The sequence below is a fragment of the Diadema setosum genome, chromosome 14 (assembly GCF_964275005.1).
Source record: "Diadema setosum chromosome 14, eeDiaSeto1, whole genome shotgun sequence".
NCBI classification, from domain to species: Eukaryota; Metazoa; Echinodermata; class Echinoidea; order Diadematoida; family Diadematidae; genus Diadema; species Diadema setosum.
Genome location: NC_092698.1, coordinates 14,023,388 through 14,049,129, shown reverse-complemented (window position 1 = coordinate 14,049,129; position 25,742 = coordinate 14,023,388). Strand labels below are relative to the sequence as shown.

At 40.0% G+C, this 25,742-nt stretch overlaps 2 protein-coding genes across 2 annotated transcripts in view; one reads left to right on the top strand and one right to left on the bottom strand.

Annotated features, from left to right (window-relative positions):
• Positions 1 to 2,690, top strand: part of LOC140237780 (uncharacterized) — a 34,068-nt gene extending 31,378 nt beyond the window's left edge. Inside the window, exon 9 of the mRNA XM_072317715.1 lies at positions 404 to 2,690. Within this exon, the coding sequence (XP_072173816.1) occupies positions 404 to 2,011 (1,608 nt within the window). The 3' untranslated portion in view covers positions 2,012 to 2,690. The remainder of the gene's footprint in view (positions 1 to 403) is intronic.
• Positions 2,691 to 13,500: 10,810 nt separating this feature from the next.
• LOC140237733 (poly(A) RNA polymerase, mitochondrial-like) lies at positions 13,501 to 25,047 on the bottom strand. Its single transcript, XM_072317659.1, has 7 exons — positions 24,877 to 25,047; positions 23,873 to 24,121; positions 21,592 to 21,819; positions 18,871 to 19,082; positions 17,769 to 17,992; positions 16,156 to 16,254; positions 13,501 to 14,875 (listed from the first exon to the last, which is right to left on the bottom strand). The coding sequence occupies exons 1-7, from the start codon at positions 25,009 to 25,011 to the stop codon at positions 14,421 to 14,423; spliced, it is 1,602 nt and encodes a 533-aa protein (XP_072173760.1). The 5' UTR covers positions 25,012 to 25,047; the 3' UTR covers positions 13,501 to 14,420.
• Positions 25,048 to 25,742: the final 695 nt, after the last annotated feature.

Here is a 25,742-nt window from a genome sequence, read left to right as displayed (position 1 = left end):
AGACAGATAAAATGTTGCAGTTATGTTATATGCATAGTGGTATATGGAGGATTGATATAAACTTTACCAAAACTAGTGTGTAGTATTGTTTTGGGTTGTTGATTCATATCAAATTTGATTGACACAAACCAAAATTGCATCACAGCTGCTATGAAAGTTGCCCTCAGATATAAGTGAGAACCAACTTGGGAACCCTTAATTGATTACTTTGTGATGCTGAGAAATGAGAATGTTTTTATTGAATCAGCATTGTAATTATTCCTGCCTAGAAATGTCTATCATACATCACCACAGATATATCATGCAGTAAATGATATATCATAGGCTACCTGAGCAGTATTCTTTCCGGAGTCCTCGTGTACTTCTTTGTTCCCTAAAACTGTTTTCATTTCTTACCCTCTAGGCACTAAGGAGCCTTAGAGAAACCATTGAGGACTGCTGGGACCATGATGCTGAGGCTCGTTTGACAGCACTGTGTGTGGAGGAGCGCATCATTGAACTCATGGTATTGTGGGACAAGCACAACACTGTTAGCCCCACCATCAATCCCACAACCCAAGGGAACACTCTACCCACACACACCATCACCGACTACACATCGAGGCCAGCAGAGATCATCGCCACAGAGTATCCCGGTATAGCCCGCCTTGCAGATGGTACCATGATTGCTGTGAGAGGCAATGGCCAGCCAGTGGGTGGTGCAGGCAGTGAGACTTCTGGTACCACAAGTGATGCCAAGAACCTGCATGGGCACCATTCGTCAGTGAGCAGTGGACTGGAGAAGAATGAGCGTCTGCGCCTCCTGTCTCCAGATACCATCAGCACCAGTCTGTCCACACAGTCAGACCTGAATCTCATTGACCTGACAGCCTCAGCACCTCCTGTGGATCCCAAGAACTTGCACCACTCTGATGACAGCATTGAGCGGTATACCACAGACCTCAAGTATGGTCCAAAACAGTCGAGCTCCAAGTTTGGCGAGGAATATGGATTTAGTGAGCCATCTGTGTCCCCCAGCAAACCACTGGTTGTCAATGAGATGAGGGCTGGGCTGAGCAAGGATCAGATCACGGATAATCTCTCTCATAACCTGAGCAAACAGAAAAATAAATCTACCAGTATGCCGTCTTGGGGTCACATGACAGGCACTGACCCTAGGTCAGGTCGTGTCAATCCACCGGTCAACGTGGCAAAGCTCGACACCAACCTCCATCGCCAGCAGGCCAGGAGCAGTAGTCCCAGGCAGACGAACCAGGGCTACGACGCTTCACAGAGCTCTGAAGCCAGCACCAGTGGACCAGGGAGCTCCAACCAAGCAGTGAATGGAGTGTCTCCGAGTCTGAGCAGGCGGCCAAATAGTCTGCCGCTGCAGTCCCACCACAGGGGCTCCAAGAAGAAATTGATGGCTGTGTACATCCCAGATTCAGGCCCGACCACCAAAGTCCAGACAGGCATTGCTAAGATGGACAGTGTGGCCCCCTCCTGCCATCAGGTGAAGATGGCCTCCAACACCCACAAGCAGCAGCCGGGCAACAGCACTGTCGAAAAGCTGCGCAATGGAAGCGTGAGCAGCCAGGCCTCCGATGGAGAGCGCCCCCATTCATGGGCGTGTGACAGTTCGTCGGGTAGCGACCACTCCAGCGAAATTGATCGCAGGAATGGCAACGTGCACATGAGGTCGTCATCTAGCATTAACAAAGGAGACAAAGGGAAGCGAAAGGTGACGCCGTTCCGACTTCTAACCGACAAACTTTCTGTCCACAAGGGCAAGGAGAAGAAGGACTCCAAAGGTCCTGACTGCAATGGGTCCGGTCCCAGTCCAGTGGATCCCAATGTGAACAACAACAGCAGGACAGTTGTGAATGGGAGTGAGAGTGACTCTGTAGTCTGTTCAGAGATGAGCAATGGGCACGCTGGGGTGAGTCTCAACGGAGAGGCTCATCCCCTTAATGGCAAGCTTGCCAATGGTGGCCCCAAGCTGCAGGCAAACTTTGAACTGGAGTGCGTGTGAAGCAAGATGAACTGCTGAGATCTACCTATTTTGATGTACACTGTTTCACCCGCGATATTTTCACCTGTGTGATAGTGCCCTTTTCTTCCAAAGCTGTATGTAAAAGGGAGAGCAAAATGACTTCGCATTGTCAGCAATGTTCCTATGTGTAGAAGTATGGAAATCATACATAACACTCATATCTTCAAGACTAGTTATCCAGATTTAGAGAGTATGCTAGCAGTCTGAAAAACAGTATAAGGTGGCTCTTTCAAATTTGAAGGAAAAAGAAATTGAAATCAAAGACTGATCATGTTACCCATTGAGACAATAGACAGTGGTCTCAGCAAGACACTTTCACAAGAACTTGTCTGCCGTGTCACTAGATGTCCTCAGTATTACTCCAAAAATTTTAAGAAAGCTGAAGAAGAAAAAAAAAAAGCCAAAATAGTTCAAATGTCAGATAATTCATATAGTTAACATTTTACCTCCAAGCTTCAAACATTGAATCACTGTTTGTATGAATGAATACTACTAGTTACACAGCATTGTAAGAATGGCTCAAAAATGTCAGCATTGGCCCATGGGCACATGAAGATTTGTGTTTTAATTTGGAATGGTAGCTCAGTGTCCATCATTTTATGCTTTTTAGGATGAGGTGGTTTGCAAAAAAAAAAAAAAAAAAAAAAAAGAACAAAAAGAGCTACTGCCTTTAATTGTAGATCTTTTTACTATCTGCACCAGCATTGTATCTTGCTATTGTACATGCAATTCAATTTTAGTGTATAGTCTGCACACACTTATATACTGAAATCAATTCATTTTTTGCTTGCAGTTTTATGAGAGGAATGTGCTAGTTGTAAAAGAGAATTTTATGGCATTGCTTGCCAGTCTTACTTACAACTGATTTGAGGTACTGGTACTTCTTTCCTGGGATTTGGTCAGTCTTTTACTCTTTCATTTTTCTTTTGATATAGAAAGAACAACTTTTATCAGAAGTATTTGCTGATTTGTTGTGTCATTTCAGTGTAATGTACTGTAATACTACTGTAATATTCTTGTGTGCTGAATTGCCAGTTATTTGTCACTTTCATTTTTTTTTAAATACATGATACACCAGTGTTACATGGGTAAGTCACCATGAGCAGGCTGTCATAGACAGTTTGTTGTTATAAGTGAAACTGTTATTAGCGTAGTAAGAAAAGGTTATTTTAGAATCACTATGGACTATGAAAGGCTGTGAGCCTCTATGTGCATTTTATGTGGCCCATATCAAAACTGATTTAACTTCCCAAAATTGATATGATTTATGCAAGGGTATTGGCTTTGTAAAGTCAATTTGTCGCTGTAAATATTCATTTTAGAAGCCTTGATTTGTACTGTCCGTATTTGGAAAACAAAATAATTCATTTCAATGTTATAAACGAATTCTTTTTATTTTGTCAGTGTTGTATACCTTTTGTATGTTGATGTAATAATGGCAAGTGATGAAAATTTATGTATCGCAACAGCTGATTGCAGTCATACACCTATGTGGGCTTCTTGAATATTTCTTAGTGGTTTAATCATAAGAATATGACCTTGAATATCATCAATCTTCGTTAATCACAGGCACAGTGTATTATATACAAAACTATATGTGTATTACATGACTCTGCATGTAGTTGAAATGCTCAAAAACAAAAAAAAAAACAACAAAAAAAAAACAGACCGTGACTTCAGGTTTAGGGAAAATCAGACAATTGTCATATTCATGTCCTTTGCTCTGCAGGAAATTTATTTCTTAGGAGAGCCGATTGGAGGTTGCATCTTTTTAATGAATTGTAGAACAGCCTCCAATAAGTTGATCCTCTTGCTTTGACTGCTGTGCCAGGTAGATGGTTCCCGATCTGTATAATTTTGTTTTGTTGCTGACTTGTCATAAAAGAATCACAAAATTGATCCACACATTGCGTTAAGGACATGTACAGGGAAACCTTACTATAAAAATGTCGTTGGGACTGCCGATTTTACTGCGTTACCATTGTTGCGTCGTTGTAAACATACTGAGAAAGAGACCAGTTAAATGCAGGAATGAAAAAATCAGGACCACCAAATTCACCTCATCAAAAAGTGGTGCCTAATGAGTGAGCTTGTTATAGTGCCATTTCCCTGTACCACAATGAACACATCTTCCAGACGGGGCTTTGGTTCCATTCTACCAACCCTTGTGTAGATTACATTCTCTTCGAAATGGAGTATCTTTATTTGTGATGCTAAGCACATTTTGTTCAAGATAGTACAACTCTCAGTTCCAAGTGCATAGAAAACCCACTTTGGTGGTCATGGAGAAGAAGGTGTGCTGATCAAACGATATGTCTGTGTATATTGGTAAAGTGCAAGAAAATGTGTGAACGTGTCTGTAGTGAAAGATATGTGCATATACTGTATACGCCATATATTTAGCGAGTCTAAATTTTTGCAAATCAGGAATTCCTGACAATTTCATGAGTGGTAAAATTGCGATTATGGAGAACAGAGATATACATATGGGCACGTCACATTTGTGTCAGAATCAGAGTTAATATTTTCACATGTTTTTAATTTCACGAATAGCACCTGATTCGCGAAATTCACGAAAATAAAAACCTCACAAAATATATGGCGTATACAGTAAACACATTGATTTTTAATGAAGTTTAAGAAAAATTTTACATCTCATGAATTCCTCTAACTCCTTTAATGACGTGAAAAGTTGCATTGTGCTTTCTATGTGCAAATGTCTGAAACCATGCTATTTTACTCTGTGGTTAATTGGTACAAAGAAAGATGAGGGGAAAATGATTGAAACATTACTTTGCCACTTTATGTAATTCTACAAATTTTTTATTTGTGAATACCAGTATTTTAGTATTTTGTTATTATGTCATTTTGCATGTTACTTTTTATATACTTTATATCATATCTTCAAATTATGTGTACATGTGTATGTGTTTGTTTGTGTGTGTGTCTGTGTGTGTTTGTGTGTTTGCATGTGTTTGCATGAGTGAGTATGTTAGAATTGTAAATGTCATCGCAAAATCATGTGAAATTTATGCTCTGCACACATTTGGCATACCCAGTAGACACAAAAATTGAAAGTACTTAACAAGTTAATTTTTTTTTTTTAAATGCCGAAATTAGTATGCGTATTCCCCTAAATGATGACTTCATAGATATATGTGCTATGAAAATGGTATACCAGTATGGCATCAATAGAAGGTAATGCTATGTGCATGAAAATCTGTATTCCCAGCATCATTTGGAAGTGATCTTTGTAACATGTACTCTATGATAGCTTCCCACTTTGTTGATATGAAAATGAACTATTGCTCATCTTTTGTGCTGTTATTGCCGTAGATTGCAGCCAAGCACCAGTGCTTACTCAAATGCAGAAGAATGCATATGGCATACAATAGAACACATTTGAGTGTTCCCGCAGTGACGCATCTGTAAGATATCTGAATCTTTCAGGTAAGAATGATGTACCATGCAAGCTGAGTGCAGTCTTATATCACCACTTGATTGTGTTCTTCCATGTGGGAACACTCTTAACTCAAGTTGGACTGAAAAATGTAGTTTTAATACATGATTTTATCCAACTTTGTGTGAAGGTGTATTCTTATGTCATTGTATGGTTCACTCTTTCTTTTTTTTTTCACTTGACAATGCATCGAACAAGGGATTTCATGGATTTGCCAAAGCACTGTACTGTTTGGGGTTTGTCTTTGTTTTGGTTTTTTTCCTTTTTTCCCTTCATTTTTCTTTTTGACAGGTATTCACATTGCTTGTTAATGAACAGCGTGTAACCAGTCTCTGATTTGTGAACTACTGGATTTCTGGGATATACTTGTATTAATGCACGTACATGAAAAACTATTGGATGTAGCACAAAAATTGAATATATCATGCAATGCAGTCTTACGAACACAAAATGCACATATACCTGTACGTTAAAGGCCCCCCCCCCCCCCCCCCCCCCCGAAGCTCGGGGGAATTTGAGAGATTTGATGCCAATGAACTGGTTTGCAGTGTACTTCCCTGTATGTAGTCATGCTCTCTGTATCCATGTAAAGGCTTAGAAAGCCTCCCATACAAGATATTCAGCATTGCATGATCCATTCACTTCAGCTTCGCAAGATTTTTAATCCACTGTGGACACAAATTGTTCATACGGTGCATGTTGCCTTATCTACCCAGTCATACCAACTTGTAGATAAACTCCTCTCGTATCCTACCCCAATTTATACTTTACTTTGTAGTTAAAACCTTCATTTAGTGATGTTATGTGTATCTGTAGATGTAGCAGTATGTATGGCTTAGGTAAATACTATGCTTATCTTGTATAGATATAGTAAGTTGGCACGAGTATTGAGCCATAGGCATGAGGTTGTGTTGTACAGGTATATCTACTATCAAAATTTCTCATCACTCTGTACAGATATGTTCTTGGCATCTCATCACAATATGAATATGATAGGTTGATGGATATAACAGGTGGAGAGTGCAGGCAACAAGGCAGCTCAGTTGATCCAGTGGAATGCTTGATGACTGGGCCGTGTACATGTAAATTTGCTGTGTATTATTGATTCCATGAATAGCTGTGCTCAGTGGCAGCGCAAAGCTAGGAAGATGCCAAAATGTATTGGACTGCAAACTATATTTTCTGAAAGCCTCCTGCAAATAGCAAAGAGAGACTCTACAGTACAAGTGAGAATCAATACAAGAACTCGGTGGACTGATGTATGAAGACAGGACAGTGTGTTTACCCTCTATGACTACTGATGAGCTATTCTCTGTACCTTCTTTAATAGGCAATTTCCATAGCTGGAATATGTCACACAGATATCAGTATGTTGTTATAATGGGGGGAGGCAAGCATTGGGGAACCTGTGTATGACCCTTCTAGGCAGAGGTATGCAAAGACTAGTAATATATGAGTAAGCTGGTTGGCAAAGTTTGGCTCAATTTTATAAAATTTGCAAGAACATTAAAAAAAAAGAAACCAACTAAAATATAATCTCAGAATTATCAAGGTTTTGTTATCCTGTGCCCTTTTCCACTTACATGGGAACAATATAAAACCAAACAATGAACCCAAAGTTGCAAGATCAGATCTACTTGGAAAGCATACATTGACATTCAAGATGTATTCTAAAATGTGGCAGGGTGAGTGCAAGATATTGTTACCAAATGGGTCAATGAAACAGTTCTAACGTCTGAGGACTGGTTGATTCCCAAATTGTCCCTAAGATGAGTTGAATTGAACTTTGAATTGATTTTAGAGCAAAGTGAAATAGCCCCCAGATGTTTTGGTGAATGGAGGAGGAGGGGGAAGGGGTGCAAACTCCTCCCCCTTCAAGCATTGTCACATAAATGAAGAATCCCACAAGGTTTAATGGCCTCCACTGACTCAAGTTCCACATTGCTAAGCTGTGATCAGCTCCCACAACCACATCCAATTGCATATGAAGGACTTGGGGAGAGGACGAGCAGTGGAGTCTGGTGGGTGTGTATCCTTTGGAAGTCATGCAAACTGAAGTATTTTCTGTGAATAGTAACTGCCATTAAATGGATGACGCAATGTAAAATAGTGGAGCATTTCCTGTCTATACCTCGTTTTTTTTTATGCCGTGTTGTCCATGTGTATGTGCGTGTAAATGTAAGACACATTTGGCTTTCACTATGGTGCTGTAAGATGTTGTAGTTGATACATTGAACAGTGCCACAGCTGTCACCTGTTTGTGTGTGTGTGTGTGTGTGTGTGTGTGTGTGTGTGTGTGCGTGTGTGTGTGTGTGTGTGTGTGTGTGTGAATGTGAGTGTGTGTAAACAAAAATACATGCAATGCACTGAGAGGCTGCAGTTGAGATCATGGATTCTGAGGTGTCAGGAATACAGTCAACTCCCGTTATAACAAAGTCCTCGGGACCAGCGGTTTTCTTTTTATGCCTCCGCCACGAAGTGGTGCCGGAGGCATTATGTTTTCGGGTTGTCCGTCCGTCCGTACGTACGTCCGTACGTCCGTACGTCCGTACGTCCGTACGTCCGTACGTCCGTACGTCCGTACGTCCGTCCGCTTTCGTTTACGCGATAACTTGAGTAATATTTACTGGAATTTTACCAAACTTGGTCCAAGTATAAAGTATGATGGGGCAACGATTTGATAAGATTTTGGGTGAAATCGGCTAAAGGTCAAAGGTCAAAGGTCAAGGTCAAATCATGAAATTGTATACGTTTACGCGATAACTCAAGACTGTATGGAGCAAATTTCACCAAACTGTGTTGGAGGATGATGTATGATGGGACAATTACTTGATTAGTTTTTCAGTGAAATCGGACAGAGGTCAAAGGTCAAAGATCAAGGTCAAATCCTAAAATTTATCTGTTTATGTGATAACTCAAAACTGGATGAAGCAGCTTTCACCAAACTTGGTTCAAGGATGATGTATGATAGGACAATTAGTTAAGTAGATTCTAGTGACATTGACAAGAGGTCAAAGGTCAAAAGGTCAAGGTCAAATGCTAAAAATGTTGCTATTTCCCCCATATCTATGCAATGCCCGCAGTTATTTTCTTGAAACTTAGTGTAGACATGTACTACTGCGTAAGGATTCTCCAGAGAGAGTTTCATGTCATAAGGTCAAAGGTCAAAAGGTCAAAGGTTAGGTGAAAATGTTGCAATATCACTTTTCTCGCAAATGGTTCAATGTATCTTCATGGAGCATGGAACATATGCATGTACTGACTGGCAGGGATTATCTAGGGAATTTAGGGGTCATGGGTCAATAGTCAGGGGTTCAAAGGTCAAGGTCAACTCCTCAAAATGTTACTACTGTATTTCCCTCATACATGCATACTAGTATATGCAATGATTGCATTATTAGTTTTAAAAGTGTTTAATATATGTACATGTATTACTTGATGGAGATTCTCTTGGAAATTTCCAGCCAGAAGGTCGAAGGTCAAAGGTTAAGGGTCAAAGGTCAGGTTTAAATGAAAAAAAATATTTTGTACTGTAATTACACTCTTTCTTCATACCTTGAAAATTATACTCAATGCATAAACTTATAATAAGGTCGGTCAGAAGTCAAGTAAAAATTTTCAATTCCCCAAATATGTGTACCTGCACTCTTTAATAGACAATTATAGCAAACCCAGTTCGTGGAAAGTGAACATTCAAGATATTTCTGACAAACCTGTTATTTCGATATTTTGCCAGTTATGTGAAACTGTCATCACACATTGTCAAGACATTGTACTATACACCTATTGGGAGAATCATGCATTATGGCGGAGGCATCAGTCGCCGTAGCGACATTTCTAGTTTTATATCAAAATTTCATTGTAACCGAATAAATACATAATAAAAAATATAGAGCTATTAATATTGGGGCCTGAACTTTTGGTGTAACCAGGATCTCCTTTTATAAGCATGTTTGTTATCATGGGAATGCACTTTAGCATTGTTTTCTGTCAGGTGTAACCCCAGAGAAAATTAGTGCAATGTGTATCACCAAGGAATCTACATGTGTATCCATAGTTTCACAAGTGGCTTGAAACATTGGCCAATCACGGTGTCCAGAGCTGCTTTCAAATCCAGTTTGATACAATACTCGGTAAATGTTTGCAGGCTGACTAAAAGAAGTGGTGCTTTAAGTTGACCCTGCAATAATCCCACCATTCTGTACATTATGCAGTCAACCTCGCTGAAGTAGAATCTATTTGGACTTAAGAAATAGCTTCAACTTATTAAAATAAAATTTGACTTATGAAGGAATAAAATTGATTGAATATAAAGAGAAGAGGACTTGAAAAGACCTTCGACTTCAGCGATTATTTGACTTACAAGAGGTTGACTCCAGGAAGATTGACTGTATGTACCAAAGTTTGCAAAGGTATATTATAGAGTTGCATGTTTGACAGGCAGCAAAGTTTTTGCCACAGCTGTTGTATGGAATGCTATTTGCATATCGCAGTCGGCAAAGAGTGTTTTTTTCAGTTTCTGTGAAAACTCTGTCACATGAAACGCACGAAGAGATGTCTCAGAAGAGATCTGACATATGAGCTCTTTTTGTGTTCTTTATGTGGAAGGAACCTTTATGCAGAAGATCTCTTTTGATAATGCCTCGACATGCTCCAGGAAATGCTACACACGACGACACAGACAGTATGATAATTCATCACACAAGACATACTTCTTGTTTCATCACCTTTACGTATGATGCTGGTTTATTCACTATTCCGCTCTGCAGTTTTCAAAATGCAGAAAAGATTTTGAAGTCTTTTGTGCACATAAGCCAATAAAGATATACATCTGTCTTGTCCTACACAGTTCTGAGATCAAATTCTTCTAGTGGCATGGGATCAAACCTACAACAGAACAAATCATTCTGTCACAACATGATAACAACTTGTTTTTAATTTGACACTTTTTTATTTTGCATCTAGAAATTCATTCCATTGTGTATCGAATATCCCATTCAACACTGTCACTTGAAATGTATTTCAGTGAGGAGATAACCATAAAATTTCTTTAAAACAATGATTCAAACATGAAAGACTGAATCAACTGTAGTATGTCTAGCACAAAGAAGAGCAAGGGGAATTCAGACCAGAATAAGTTAAATATCACATATAAAAAAAGGACATTGCTGAGAACTGGCACATACTTATGTTTGTTTCATTGGCATTTTTTTTTTTTTTTGAGTAATTCTAAGAATGTTGAAAAGAGTCGTGAGTCTGATTTCAAGTCCATACAAATCAGTAGGCACCAACTTGCATAGACAAAATGGTATATTACATAACTCTGGGTGTTAACAACAAATCAAGTGATAAAGAAAGGAATGTCCATGTATAGTCAGATTCTGGCATGATACTTGGCGAATAAACAGTGACAAACAACTGCACATGGCATTGGATTACTTGCAGTCCCCCCCCCCCCCCCCCAAAAAAAAAAATGTGATTTGTTCTTGTACTGTTAGCCTTTTTGTCAGCTTGCGATATTTACATGGCAACTGACCCCGCGTTCACATTGGTCCCCGCAACGCGGGGACAGCCACAAGAGATCTTATCTTTTTTACGACTGACCGTTCACATTGGTATCTCATCTGTCCCCGAGCTGTGGGGGCATTTTGGGGCTTGGAGCGAGCTCTGCCACTTGAATCCAGGCATAGCGCATGTGCACATTTGATGACCACAGCTGGACGCTATCAATTGCGCCCCAAGGTCACTCTCCCCTCCAAATCTTGTCCCCGTACCCGACTTGCTTCGGGGGGACGAGGGGACAAGTCACAGCGAGCATTCACATTATGGTTTTTGAGGAGAAAGTCCCACAGCTCGGGACTTTCCCCGCGTCGCGGGGACCAATGTGAACGCGGGGTGAGGGGCATATTAACTTGGTGGTTAGCAAATCTGCATTAGACACATTAGAGGAATCAATTAATCTTGAAGAATGATAATACTAGGTAGGACAAACAAATCCTACTATAATTTTGCTGCAGATATCATCACCTTGTCTGCATCAAATGGACCACTATGAATGTTGTTATGCAAAAACAGTTCAATTCATTAAATCTGCTAAGAATCAGCAAAGGAATACAAAGGATTGCCAATTTGAATCTTAACCCTAAAAGGGCCGGGAGGGTTGAATCAACCGAATGAACAAAGAATGTTATCACCAAATATTAGGATTCTAGGAGCTTTACTTTCTGATTTAGAGCAAAATGTATGATTTTATGCATATTTTAGCATAATTAATTAATTGAATGAAAATTTCCATTTCTTTTTGTATAGTTTGGTAGATTATGCCACAGGTAATGCGTGTGCCAATTTTCATGGCAATTGCGTGATCGACGGCTGAGATCTCGGAGGGGGGGGGGGGGGGGGGGGGTTGAATCAACCCTCCCCCGGCCACAGAACACCCCAAAGAGCCGGCCTGGTTAGGGTTAAAGATTAACTTAATCTGTTAAAATGTGTGGCCATTTGAAGGATCCCTTAGGCAGGACATCAAATTGAGCTGCTCTGCTAGGAACAGTCAAGGCCCTTGCATATTAACCCTAACTAGGCCGGGTGGGGGGGGGGGGGCCTCCCCCCCTCGACGTTCCGCGCAATGTATCGCTAACGCGAAAAGCTATCGCCGCGATATTTCATGACTTTTTTCTTTCGAGTCTCCCACATCTTTTGACACCAAATTTGCGATGCCCAGGCGCTCGTTTACGAAGTTGCGCATAAATATGTACGTGCATGTCAGACCAAAAATTGCTCAAAAACTTGAATTCATGTACAATTTCAATGCAAACTGTGCTTACAGGCAAATTTCATAAAAGCATGATTATTTTGGGGTTTTCTTGATTAAAATCAATTAATAAAATATTTTCTTGTTCGGAACAATGTCGTGGACAAGTTTCATCGAAAAAACAATGAAAAACATTAAGTCGAAAAACAAAGAAATACATAAGAAATTCAAAAAAACAATAAGATACTTGAGAAATTTTTTCTGATGGCACAATTTTTTTTCTTATATTTGCTCAGGACACCAAAAAGAATACTTAGGCAAAAAATGGGCCCATTTTAAGCTTTATTTACTGATTTATACCAAGTTGTCTGATTTCATGCATCATTATGCATAAATTAGCATAAATGATAATCTTTTTAAAATCTAACTTTGTAGTACTTTAGATTACATCATAGGCAATGTGTGTGCCAATTTTCGTCGCGATCGCGCGGTCGACGGCCGAGATATGGAGGGGCCTGGGAGGCCCCCCCCCCCCCCCCCCCCCGGCTCTATGATCTACCTAAATAGCCCGGCCTAGTTAGGGTTAAACAAGATTTTACTATTTGTCATGACTTGGATGAAAACAGCTGATCCATTAAAAAAAAAGAAAAAAAAAAGTAAAAAGAAAAAACAAGAATAAAAGGGCAGAAATTACTGACCACTTGCTGTAGCCTTTGGCACATAGCAACATTAACCGGAATAGGTTATAAGCCAAAAGAAAAAAATGTATACACAGTGTATGTATTTTTGGCAGCTTTCAGTGTAATATGACTTAAAATCAATCTCTAGCTATTATAACTGATGAAATGTGATACAGAGACTCCCTAATGCAAATAGAAATAGGACAGTGATTATGGAAGCATTCCGCATTTTGCACACGACAACATCCATTGTAGCAAAGAATCAATGCAGCATGCTAACAGAATATTCACAAAGTCAGACTTGCGCATTTACATAATTCTACCCATCCAGTATCCGCGTGGTTGTAATGCCTCAAATATAATTTTGACATCTGAAGGATGAAAAGAGTCTCACAAGAATACTTTGAATCCCTGCTAACCATAGGCCACTACTTAACATAGCCTGCAGAGGCTCACCTTCACAATGTGGTGAAATTATATTAATCAAAACACAACATCACAATGCACTGCACATGCACTGGTGTACACTTAAACCTTTTTTCTTTTTTCTTTTTTTTAGGGGGGGGGGGGGGACACAGGACACATGCAGGTGCCAGTAGTTTTTTGTGTTCTTTTATTTCACAAGCCACAACTGAATTGTGAAAGTCAACAACAACAAAAACAGCACTTACAGCATTCAGAAATATCTGGGCCTACATGCTCATTGGATGTTGTCGTATCACTTCCTAAGTCAGCATCTTTGATGGAATGAGCCCACCAGCAATTGGGATTTTGTCTTACTGCCAATTTTAGGAGGAAGCTTTTGCAGTTAGGTGCTATTTGGTTTAGTCTAAAATGCAATGGAGCTTGATAGTTTATTCTTCTAAAATCATATTTTGATTTGTTTTTGTTCTGTTTTTATTAGGCATGTTGGAGCCTATGCAGCAGAAATTCTGGTCACTTTTACCCTCCAAAGTTCTGGTCTGTCAGGATTTCGTCTCACTACCATTGGTAAAGAAAGCTTTTTTCTGTTGGATGCAGTTTGGCAGGTCTAATATGCAATGAAGATTACTGGCATGCATAGTTTATTCTTCTGAAATGTTATTATGCTGTGTTTTTGTCTTCTTTTTCATTATGTATGTCCATACACAGAAAGCCTATTCAGTAGTAAGTCTAGACACTTCTATCCTCCAAAGTCATGGTTGTCATCTGGTAAAGAAGATTTATCAGAACATACAGAGAAGTGAAATTCAGCGTAGGTTGATGTACTGTCAACTGTTCTCATGAATTTCACTAGTGCAAAATTGATCGTGCATGCCTGTATATTGTTACTGTGCCACAGGAGCACCTTTGCATTTTATCTCCTCTCGACAAACGTGGTAGTCTTGGCAGCGGAAGACAGGTTGGTGGCACACATGACACTGGTAGCTCTTGAAGAAACAAATTTGTTACGAACATTATGTTGTCAGTACCCATGTTCAAATCTTAGTCCGTGCCCAATGCACAGTGAGTGAGTGGTCATCTTGGTCTATGTCCATTGCACAATGACCTGTGCCACCAGCTGTCCACATAGGGGTAAGTGGAATAGTCCCTTTTGCCGAGAGCCTTAAACATGGCACCGAGTTTCTTCTCCATGGCGGCAGATCGCTTCCGCCCTTTGCCGTGGACAGAGCCCACTAGAAGGGCCCCCAGGCCCCAGGAGTGGACTCGGCTGCTGTCCCCATCGCACTGGTAGAAATCCAGCTGGTCCATGGTCTTGAGGGCCTCGCGAGACAGACGACGCAGGCGGTCCACCAGGTTGCCCGTGACGTTCTTGCAGGTGTTCAACTCCAACTCCAGGGGGTTCTCAATGTAGAGGGGTAGTGCCTTTCCTGTGACCGGCTTCAGGTAGGTTGACCCGTGGTGGACTGAGAGGGCGTACTTCTCAAAGGGGAAGGATGCACAAAAGTGGAAGAATTCTCTCAGCAGCTCCGCTTCGGTGAAAGGATAAGAGGGAAAAAATAAAAAAGGGCAAGTTAATTTCATCCATCACACTTTTAAGTTCTTATATTCATTTGTGGGTGGGGATATATACATATCTACTTCCCGGTATGTGCTATTAATTCTTTATCTATTCTTGTACTTATTAATTCATTCTCTAAGTATCTACAGATATGTTTGATAATAATCTATAATACTGACATATTGCCTATTATAAATTGAACAATGTGCTATTCCGTAGTTGACCTGTTACAGAGACTCCAACCCCAAGCACCTTCTGATCTGGAGATTCTCCCGCCTGAAACCCCTAGCAAACGGGAGACTTCAACTTGATGTGCGCGAAGCGCATATCACGAGCGCGAAGTTCCTTGCGGCCGGGGTCCAGGGCCCGCTTTTGGCCCTGGAAGCTCTAATAATTAGGGTTCTTGATGCTCTCCCGTGCTATCTACGGCTTATTTTTCAACACATGAAGACAAAAAGTAAGAAATCATTTCAAGCAGGAGACACAGAGCCAGGGTAAGAGAAATTAAATCTCAAGCGGGAGAACGGGAGATTTTGCAAAAATGGGCTTTCAGCGGGAGATCTCCCGTCGAAAGCGGGAGAGTTGGAGTCTCTGCTGTTATGTGTCTGGGCAATTAGCTGAACTTGTACATCTTTTTCATCAGCATTTAGTCATTAAATCCATCCAAACTTGACCAAGGTGAACAGTTAGCAAGCCCACTCCACTGTAGCAAAGTGCTTCACTTTAACAAGAAGGCCACAGTGACACAACAGGGATTAGGGGATTACTAAATCTCTATTCATTGATAATTAGTTTCAAGATTCTGCCAGCTGGCGAGGAGAGAAAGTGTTCCAGCCTGTGGCAAACAAAGCATAGTATTAAAGGGTTGCACAAAGGAACAGAACACCGAAGTATCAAAAGAAACATCATAATAGGGTATATTCATTATCTATAGGCACCATACCATACCATACACACTACAGATATCCCTCTTTTTCAATTTCACATGGTTAGCCTAATTTGTTTAATACATATATTAATCCATGCTACTGTTTATCCTTTGACCTAGAGAGGTGTCTCCTTGTATAAACTAGGGCTGCACACTAACCCGTCTGTCGGACTAGTAGATACCAGTTTTTCCATCTTTTACTGGTCTATTCCTGAAAGAATGACAGGTTCGACAGTAATTTTTACTGGTCAGGAACTGTCGGCCCAGTGCCAGTGTGCAGCATTGTTAAAACCATCTGACAAAGTTGACAAGCCACTTCTTACTTGGAGTCTCTGTGTTCCTGCAGGCAGGTATGTGAGGTGCATTGGAGAAGACTAGCTCAACATCCTTCTCCTCCTCCTCCATACCTTCGAGGGCGGGCTCTGAAACACCAAAGTGAACACATTCAACAAGGAGTTAATCTTAGAAGTTTCATGTTCTAGGCTCTACCCTATTGACACTAAATTCTTTTAAGATTTTGTCCACAATACTTTTCCCAGCGCAATGTGCCACAAATCAAAAGATTTGGCTCACAAAATCGCATTCTATGCTGCTCTCTAGTATCCAGATCAGACTGTGGGGGCTTCAGGAGCCAGGGGTGCAGTACCCACAATAGAAATGAAATGGAATTACTGACAACAGTGTCACAAATATGGGAAAATTTGGTGTAGGTATCCACTTTGTTTCATTGGTTCAATATTTGACTCTTTACTACTTTGGATTTTTCTATGACCACAGACTAGGAATATCTTCAGATGGGCATAGTTCCCTTTTTTCTCAAAACCATTTTGTAGCTTTAAATAGGGCAGAAGAGATTTACAGGCTCATGACAACTTCCCTTTCCTGTAAAATCATCCAAAGCAATCATCTACCACCGTACAGGCCCTTCCAGGATAAGAATTCCCATGGATAATGACCAAAACTCAATTACCCCATAGGTTAATAAATCTCTGCCCTGAAGCAATTGTCTCCAGGTATGATGTCTTACAGTTACCCTTTGTGGGGCTAGTTGAGGGGGGAGGGGAGAGAGGTTGGCTCAAGTTTGGGGGCTTAGTTTTAAGTCTTACAGGCAAACAAAAGAAAGAACAAGGCAAGTGCCAAAATGTGTCTCGCCCATTTGCGTAGAAGAAATTAATGTTTTTCTAAATCCCGGAAGTTCAGTGACCCCGCCTATGACCTTTGACCTTGAGGTGACCTTCAACTCCAAAAGGGATGTTTACCAGCCAAGTTTGGTTACAAACGGACATATGAATCAAAAGTAATGAGTCATAATTGAAACACACCGTAAAAACTTAACATTGGGCCCTAAAAGTTTGTTGACCCCAGTCTGTGACCATTGACCTTGTGGTGACCTTCAACTCGCCGAGGGACATCTACCATCCAAGTTTGGTTACAAATGGACATATACATCAAAAGTTATTGAGCCATAATCGAAACGCGCCGTAAAAAACTTAACATTGGGTCTTAAAAGTTTGTTAACCCCTGTCTGTGACCTTTGACCTTCTGGTAACCTTCAACTCCCCAAGGGACTTCTACCATCCAAGTTTGGTAACAAACGAACATATACATCAAAAGTTATGAGCCATAATCGAAACATGCCGTAAAAACATAACACTGGGCCCTAAAGTTCATTGACCCCTGCCTGTGACCTTTGACCTTGAGGTAACCTTCATGTTTAGTGATATGTGTAACTATGTATAACCACTCTTCTCTCCAAGTTTGATTGATTTTGAAGTCCTCAGTAGAGCGTTATTCAAGTTTTTGTAGCGTTACGGACGCACGACAGACAGACGCCGCAGGCGATCCCTTAGTCTCACAAAAAATCGCAATGAACTGAGCAACATTTCCACAAAATCTATACTGTAGTAGTGTCAAAGACATGGTTTTACTAACTTACCAAACATGGCAATTTTACTGAGAGCTGGGAGTACAGGCTCTGGCCGTGTTTGCAGGAAGAAGAGTACAAGTAGTGTCAGTGGGTAGTTAGTGATCCAGTACCCTGGGTTGCTGTGGGTTATACCATTCAGTCTCGCCCAGTGACGCACCATAAACACCAAAGGGCGCACTCGTGGATCCAGGTGGCCGTATATGTAGAGCATTTCAGAGCTCTTCAAAGCTATCCTAAAGTGAATCAAGATTATATAGGAAGATATCATATTTACTGATGGCCCCTTTGAACAATCCGAGGACTTTTGTAATGTATGGACTGTCTGTGCTTAAATCTACGTATTGAAAAAAACAAAACATAGTGAACAATTACATCACAAGTAGCAAGATAAATCGTACTCTGTATACAGTCCGACCTCTGTTATCTTGGATGTCAGACCTGGTGCCCCTCTGGATAAGAACATGTAATTTGACTTCATATGAGAGAAACAATGTTTATGTACATGTACAAACCTATGTAACTGCCAATCCAGTGGTAGCTCAATAGGTAGCGTACACTGCAACAGGGGTGAAAATCTATGACAGTCTACCTAAAATTACAGTCCGGTAATTTTACGGAAATTGAAACATTTCAATATCAATTCATACCATGTTGCTGTTGGGAATATTGTTGGTAAATCATGTGGGCTTAGGAGATTTGACTGAGTTGTAATTACTTTTCTTTTCTTTCTTTCTTTTTTTCACCTTCACTACATGAACATGTCTGGATGATAGAAAAGTCCAGATGAGAAATGATTGGATAATCGAGGTCAGACTGTAATTACAGGGATATTAGTCATTAAATCAAAAAGAACAGATTGTGTGATATTGTCATAACATATTTTACCAATGCTTTTGCAACATTATGCTGATCAACAAAATTTTAGACTTCACAATCTTAATTCATACTCTTGGCAAAAAGAAACCAAGAAGGAAGCAAACTGACTTTCTTTTATACCTTCTAAAATTTGTAACAAACTATGAAACAGAACCTTTATCTGCACGACAAGGATTCTTGAGAAACTTTTTAGGAATGGGGTAGGTCAGTCATGAACACAAGATTGACCACTGACCTGTTATCCCCAGTAAGGTCACAGGCCAGCCCTGTGGCCTGGTGCTTGAACTTGACCAGCGGACATCTGGCACGGAGTATCCTTGTGACAAAACTACACTGTGGGACATGTCTCTCCAGAAACTCTGCCAACGTGAAGAGAGTGGACTGAGTGGCGGCACGCTCGCTGTGAGCTGACTGCCTGTCGTAGCTAAGCTTGTACGTATTCCTGCCCTGTCGTGGAAATGTGTGAAGAGAGAGGCACATGAAAGATCTCTGTCTGATTGATGACAGGGAGATGATTGGTTATTTCTACATCAACATGACAAACACGACATATAAATTAATATAAATGAACAGGAAAAAAACAGCACAGACCGAAACAAACTGACACACATAAATACTGTATGCATACATGATTTTAGGTTCACAGAGCTCTGTGTGAGTCTCTTTCATGAAGGATTCATTGAAATAAAAACTTGTGAATGCCCTCACTATGTGAACATTCTAAAAGTTAACCTGAAAATTTGTATGCCCTTTTCAGACATCTTTGCTTTCTGCTTTCTTTACACATTCCCAGAAGTCTTGATTTAGTGCCCAATGACTGACAATGCAAATTTGACTGCTACCTATTCACATGGACTTTTTGGGTGTGTTGTAAAGACCTTCATGGCAGTGATTCCAACTGGTTTTAACCCATATCGGACCATCTACGGGATATTCCGTAGTTCATCCAAACGCCGCAGGGGCCATATACAGAATATCCCGTAGCGAAAGAAATGACATATAAACGACGTAATTCTAAAGTTCTTTCACCTTCTAACCTTTGACAACATATCCCAGAATGCTTTGCTACACTGTCTGTGATAATTCAAGAAGGATTTGTCAGTCCAACCCCTAAAATATCGTAAAAATCATCGAAAAAATGTGTGTTTACATAGAATAACGCGAATAACCACGAAGCATCAGTGGGTGCTATCTACAGATATGCGGAATGCTCAGTTTTGGATTTTCTGCCGCAGTTTTTGAGGAGGTTTGGGCAATTGCCGGGCGATGATTCGGTTGTGATAACAGTCCCACATGTACATTTATGTACAACAATTGTATAATTCAGTCGAAACTGAAAAGCTGTAGAAGTGTATCTATCGCGACGAGTTTCGCTTCAACAAACTATAGGATGCACACATTATACTATCGATTTCCCGTGCACTCGCAATGGCTTCATCGTCATAAACATTAACATAAATCTGCAATTATTGTATCAATGGTCATGATATTTATATGTCGAGAGAGCTGACACTCTGATCATTTCATTTCCTGTACTGGATGTGTAAAATTACAACATTCGCTATTTTTAATCCATGAATGAAAGCAAACAAACAAATTGATTTCATAATTTTTGGATGACTGTACTTCACTTCTGCTGAGTACTATGACTGCACTGCGAATCAAATGACAGCTTGTCATATATCATTTTAAAGGGAATTTTATCTTCTTTCAAATGACACATAACTTGTCTATGTTTTGTTCATTGCTTGCTAATGAAGAGCGATTTTTGGAGAGTTGTCTGCCTGTCGGCTTGTGTGCGCAAACGGTGCTGGGCCATTGCGGTGTTTGTTTACACTAATGCGTTGGCCCAATATGAGTTAAAAAGATGTATTGAAAACCAGCATCAGAAAGTTTCTCTCATCTGCACAAACTAAGTCACCCCTTTTGGGGATGACACCTCAGAACACACGTTTCTCCCAGAGACAGGGTGAGCTCTTCATGACCGCAGTAATATGAAGATTCTGAGAAACTTAAAAGTCCACTTCCATTACTCATTACTGGGATGGCTACCTCATTTGTACATATAGCATGATGAAGTTATCACTTATGTTTACTGAACTTAGGTAACCATGCATCACAAAACCAACGAAAAGTTGCACACTTTGATTATATGTGAGGACTCAAAACTGGTGAAATGGGTCAATCAATTCATATTTGAATTTTCCATATTTTCTGAGAGAGATATTCTTCTTCTACATTATTCTTGAAATTGGGATCATAAAATGAATGGGAATGTGGGTTTTCGGCAGTTTTTCTACAACTTTTTTTTCGGTACAGTAGTGTGATCAGGAACATCTTAAGGGCCTTTTTCATTTCTTGAAAATCCTTTGTACACTCTTCACTTTCAACTCTAATAGCTTTTGAAAGGATAATGCTACTGCTTTGAAAGTTGACATTAATCATGGATCATGGACAGAATGTGTTGATAGAGCATGCTCAATTTCAGCTTAATCTGATAATCCCTTCATTGTGGTTGCTACAGTGGTTGACATCCTGTTTTTTGTCCCGTTCACTGCAAAGGTAGCACAGCTTTGTAAAGATTAAGCACTTGAATAGACCTTGTACTTTAAAGAGCCTCTTTTCTCAGTTCACACTTTTCCAGAGTGTGTGCTTTCTTTCCAATATTTAGATAGGTTAGGAGAGTCCATTTGGATTGAGTTATACATCATTTCAAAACTTTTAAAGAGTCTGCTCTTTCAGATTCTTTCCTTAACTAAAATCCATGTCTGGTGACTTTTTGTTGGTTTGGTGATGCAGGGTCACTTACAACACACGTGGAAAAACAATGTGATGTCAGACAGAAACTCAGACAGAGAACTCATCTCTGAGAGTATGAACCCCTCTACACCTGGTACAGCCTGTTATCTTCAATGGGTCAAAGACCCATATTTAAACTGAACTGCTGATAGCTTACCTGTTTCTGTGGAACGACACCCTGTGCCGTGCCCCTGTCGAGGTACATGTCCACATCACAGCTCCTCTTGCCGAAACCATTGACAGACGACCCGAACGGATGCAGCGTGGCATCTGGAAGGATGCGCTGGAAGGCCTCCTCCATCAGGGAGCATGCCAGGAACCGGAGCCTGGTCTCTGCATCTCTCAGCTCCTGCTTGCGGACAAGCAACTCCAACTGCTCGTCCACCTGGTTTGACAGGGTATTATAGGAGGTATTCAAACAGAAGAAGTCCAGGTCAGTTTGGGCACCAAATGTGCATGGAATCATACATCTTTCATAACATGTAATTTCTTTAATATGATGTTGTTTAATCACCAAGCTGGATCTCATGGTGCATCAATGACACATATTTCATGAGTTTAACATCTACATTTCTTGATACATAACACTCTTTTTTTTTTTCCTTGAGCTGTAATCAATGAAACAAAAAATATAAGAAAACTTTTTTTTTTTAATTTCTACGTACTTACTTTGCCAATAAATGACTGTCTGAAATCAATGACTGACGTAACATATTGCAATTTTCCTAACTCTTCACTGAAACATAATTTACATATTATGCACCTGTATGAATCTTTGGTGGTGTTTTGATATGCATGTTATATACCGAGTCTGTAATTATCACTTGCCATAAATTGATAATGCATTCCAGAGAGTAAAACCATTTTCTCTGACCTTAAAAAACAAACAAACAAACAAACAAAGACTTACAAAATAACCTACATACAAGTTTTCAAAACATAGTTTACATCAAAAGGAAGATGTTGCTGTTGGGTTGAAAACCAAGGGCAGTAAAGCATAGAATGCTCCATATGGTTAAAGATAATAAAAAGTTTTGGTACCTCAAAAGTTTCCCTGAATTTCCGTGTTTCAGGTTAAAGTATCTATCATATAACTAACACTGTGAGACTAACTCGCCCCAAAGTGCTCTCATTTCTTAGTAATCATGCAATTAACTGCGACCAGCAGCCCCATACGCATAGCGACCAGCAGCCCCATAGGCATAGCGTAATGGGGCTTCGCATTGTAGCATTCAGGATCATGACAGATTTAGTATCGCGGGTAAATATTAACTTAAAATCCACAAAATTCTTCAATTTGAAGACTTACCAATTAAGTTGAAGTCTTGAAAACAGGCTTCGAGCAACGTTTGGTTCTGCCAATAGTCCCTTTCTCTTCGAATTGATGACTGAATGTGACTCTGTCGAGAGGACCTTGGGAGAGCTACATACACTGATTACTACGACCAGCGCATACGCACACATCACATGCGAACAAATTTCAAATCCATGAACGGACAAGATGTTTGTGTGCGCATGCGCTGGCCGTCAATTCAGTGTAGCTCTCCCAAGGTCCTCTCGACCGAGTCACATTCAGTCATCAATTCGAACAGAAAGGGACTATTGGCAAAACCAAACGTTGCCCAAAACCTGTTTTCAATACTTCAACTTAACTGGTAAGTCTTCAAATTGAAGAATTTGTGGATTTTAAGTTGATATTTACCCGCGATACTAAATCTGTCATGATCCTGTAAGCTACAATGCGAAGCCCCGTTTAGCTATGCGTATGGGGCTGCTGGTCGCAGTTAGCTACACAGTATGCGTATGGGGCTGCACGCTGCTGGTCGCAGTTATCTCGCACAATACGTGTACTACCTCGCCGCCGTCGTACGGCGGCAGCTCTGGTATGAAACCATTATTGAATGATTACTAAGACATGAGAGCACTTTGGGGCGAGTAAGTTTCACAGTGTTAGTTATATGAAAGGTACTTTAACCTGAAACACAAACTAAGACAAGGAAATTCAGGGAAACTTTTGAGGTAATACCAAAACTTTATATTATCTTTAACAGAAAATTGCCATAATGTTTATATAAGACTGGTAGAGGAGATAAAAATGAAATACAACACAGGACACTTATGTCAGAAAGTGAACAATGATATACTGCAGATGTTTGACAAACAACAGAAAGTGAAAAAATAATTAATTCTTGCATCTAGTTGTTTTTATTGCAACTGATTGACAAACTGCCCTACAGTGATGTAATTAAGCACCAATGAATCAGTGTTTTATTAGTAGTCATGATAAAAAAAGAAATGCATGCCAATATTACTTCTTTTTTTTTTAAATCATGGCTACTACTAACACATTAATTAATCGGTGCTAATTTACATTGATGTAGGGTAATTTGTCACTCAGTTGCTATGTAATGAAAGCTGTATGTGCAACCTGTACTTACAGTCTTTGCCTGGGCAATGGAGAAGAGGAGCTCGGAGCTGCTCAGGTCTTTATTCAAGATGGTTGGTTCTTCCTTGGCTTCTAGTTTCTTCTCCCTCTGCTTTAGCGGTCGTGAAAAGCTGAGGAACCTCGTCTCCGCCACCTCCTTGCTGTGTTGACTGCCAGGCCTGCCATCCGAGTTGTGGGCTTTCTGGCTGATTTGCTGAACAGTGTCAGGGCTGCTAAACTCCACCACAACATAATGAGCTTGCTGGCAAAGGAAAGTAAATATGAACTGAGTATTGACAACTAAGAAAGGAAGAATCGCTGAAAAAGAAAATAGTGGTGAATGAAAGAGTTCTGTTGTTTGTTTTTTTCTAAAAGCTTCGAGTTAAAAAATAGATATAGTTCAATACAAAATGAGGGTTAATTTTCATGCTACAACAACACAACAGTGTACTTATAGATATTTCAGAACAGTCACCGTGGTCTGTGCATATGTACCAGCTTCCTAGTATAGTATTTCTCCCTTTTTCTTTTGTATGTGAACTGTCACTTATTTCATGTGGTTGTTTCTTTAGCACAAAACCCTGTTCTCCACACTAAAGACACATCAAAGAACGGAGTTGGTATGTGCCCTATATATCTCCCTTAAAGTTACCCATTCATGCACACTATATCAAAATATCATTTGTCTTGATGCCTTTTTATAAGGAATTGAGAGTCACAACAAATATCATCATCATGGTCATGTGGTCAACACTGCTGTTTTAAATGGTCCAAACATGTAGGATGCCACGACAGATGTATACAAAAGAGATTCAGATCATCATGCAGTTACTTTCTTTAAATCTACTACGGCTGATTTTTACATTGTAACACAAAATTGAGAGGCTGGATCCCCCCTCTCCACAAAAATAGGACAAATATATGTATAAAAAAAAGAAAAAAGAATCATGCATAACTTCAAAGCTCACCCTTCTCATACTAAGCTAATTAATATTCAATGGCTGTTACACTTCTCACCTTCTGGAAGTAAGTAAAGTAGTGTTTGACTCTTCCCTGACTGTTGCAATACTGCAGAAGGCTATCTAAAGGTGTGTTCTTGGAGAGACGGACTAGAAGACTCCTAGAGGCTTGGTGCTTTCTGGACTGGGTCATGTCATGGAAGACAGTAGCGAAGGAGCCCGAAGAACCTTCAATAGCAAAAATTTTATATTCAAACTATCTAGATACATAAACATATAACATCAGTGTTATTTTGTACACAGGAAAACAATGAAGTAAAACTCTGGACACTGAACTAGAATCTTAACTGAAACTCAGATGTCCATGATCTGAATATTAATCTTGGCATCACATGGTTATTCTCATAGTCATGTTGTAAACATCCACATCAAGCTAGCTTTGCAAGGGCAAGGCAGTAAGGCTTAAAAGTGCAATTCCGCATCATCTTCCTTTTGGCATGCAAAAGAGTAAAAAAGAAAAATACAAATAAAGAGCAGATGTTTTTTTTAGATAATGTAAACTTTTGAATTTTCACTCATTTCAAGTACGATTAATCACAATCTGGCGTAGATTCAGATACTTACCGTGGTACCTTTAATTATGTACTTTCCTAAGGCAATGCATTCTACATTTTTTTAGATCATGTAAACTTTTGAATTTTCACTCATTTCAAGTACGATTAATCACAATCTGGCGTAGATTCAGTTACTTACCTTTAATTATGTACTTTCCTAGGGCAATGCATTCTACATTGACCTCAAACCATAGCCACACTAGATCTCTTCTTTGTCAAGAAATGCCCTCTGCCTGCTTTCCTCCCACCCCACAGCCCCCCCCCCACCAAAAAAAAAAAAAAAAAAAAAAAAAAAAAAAATGAGGATCTA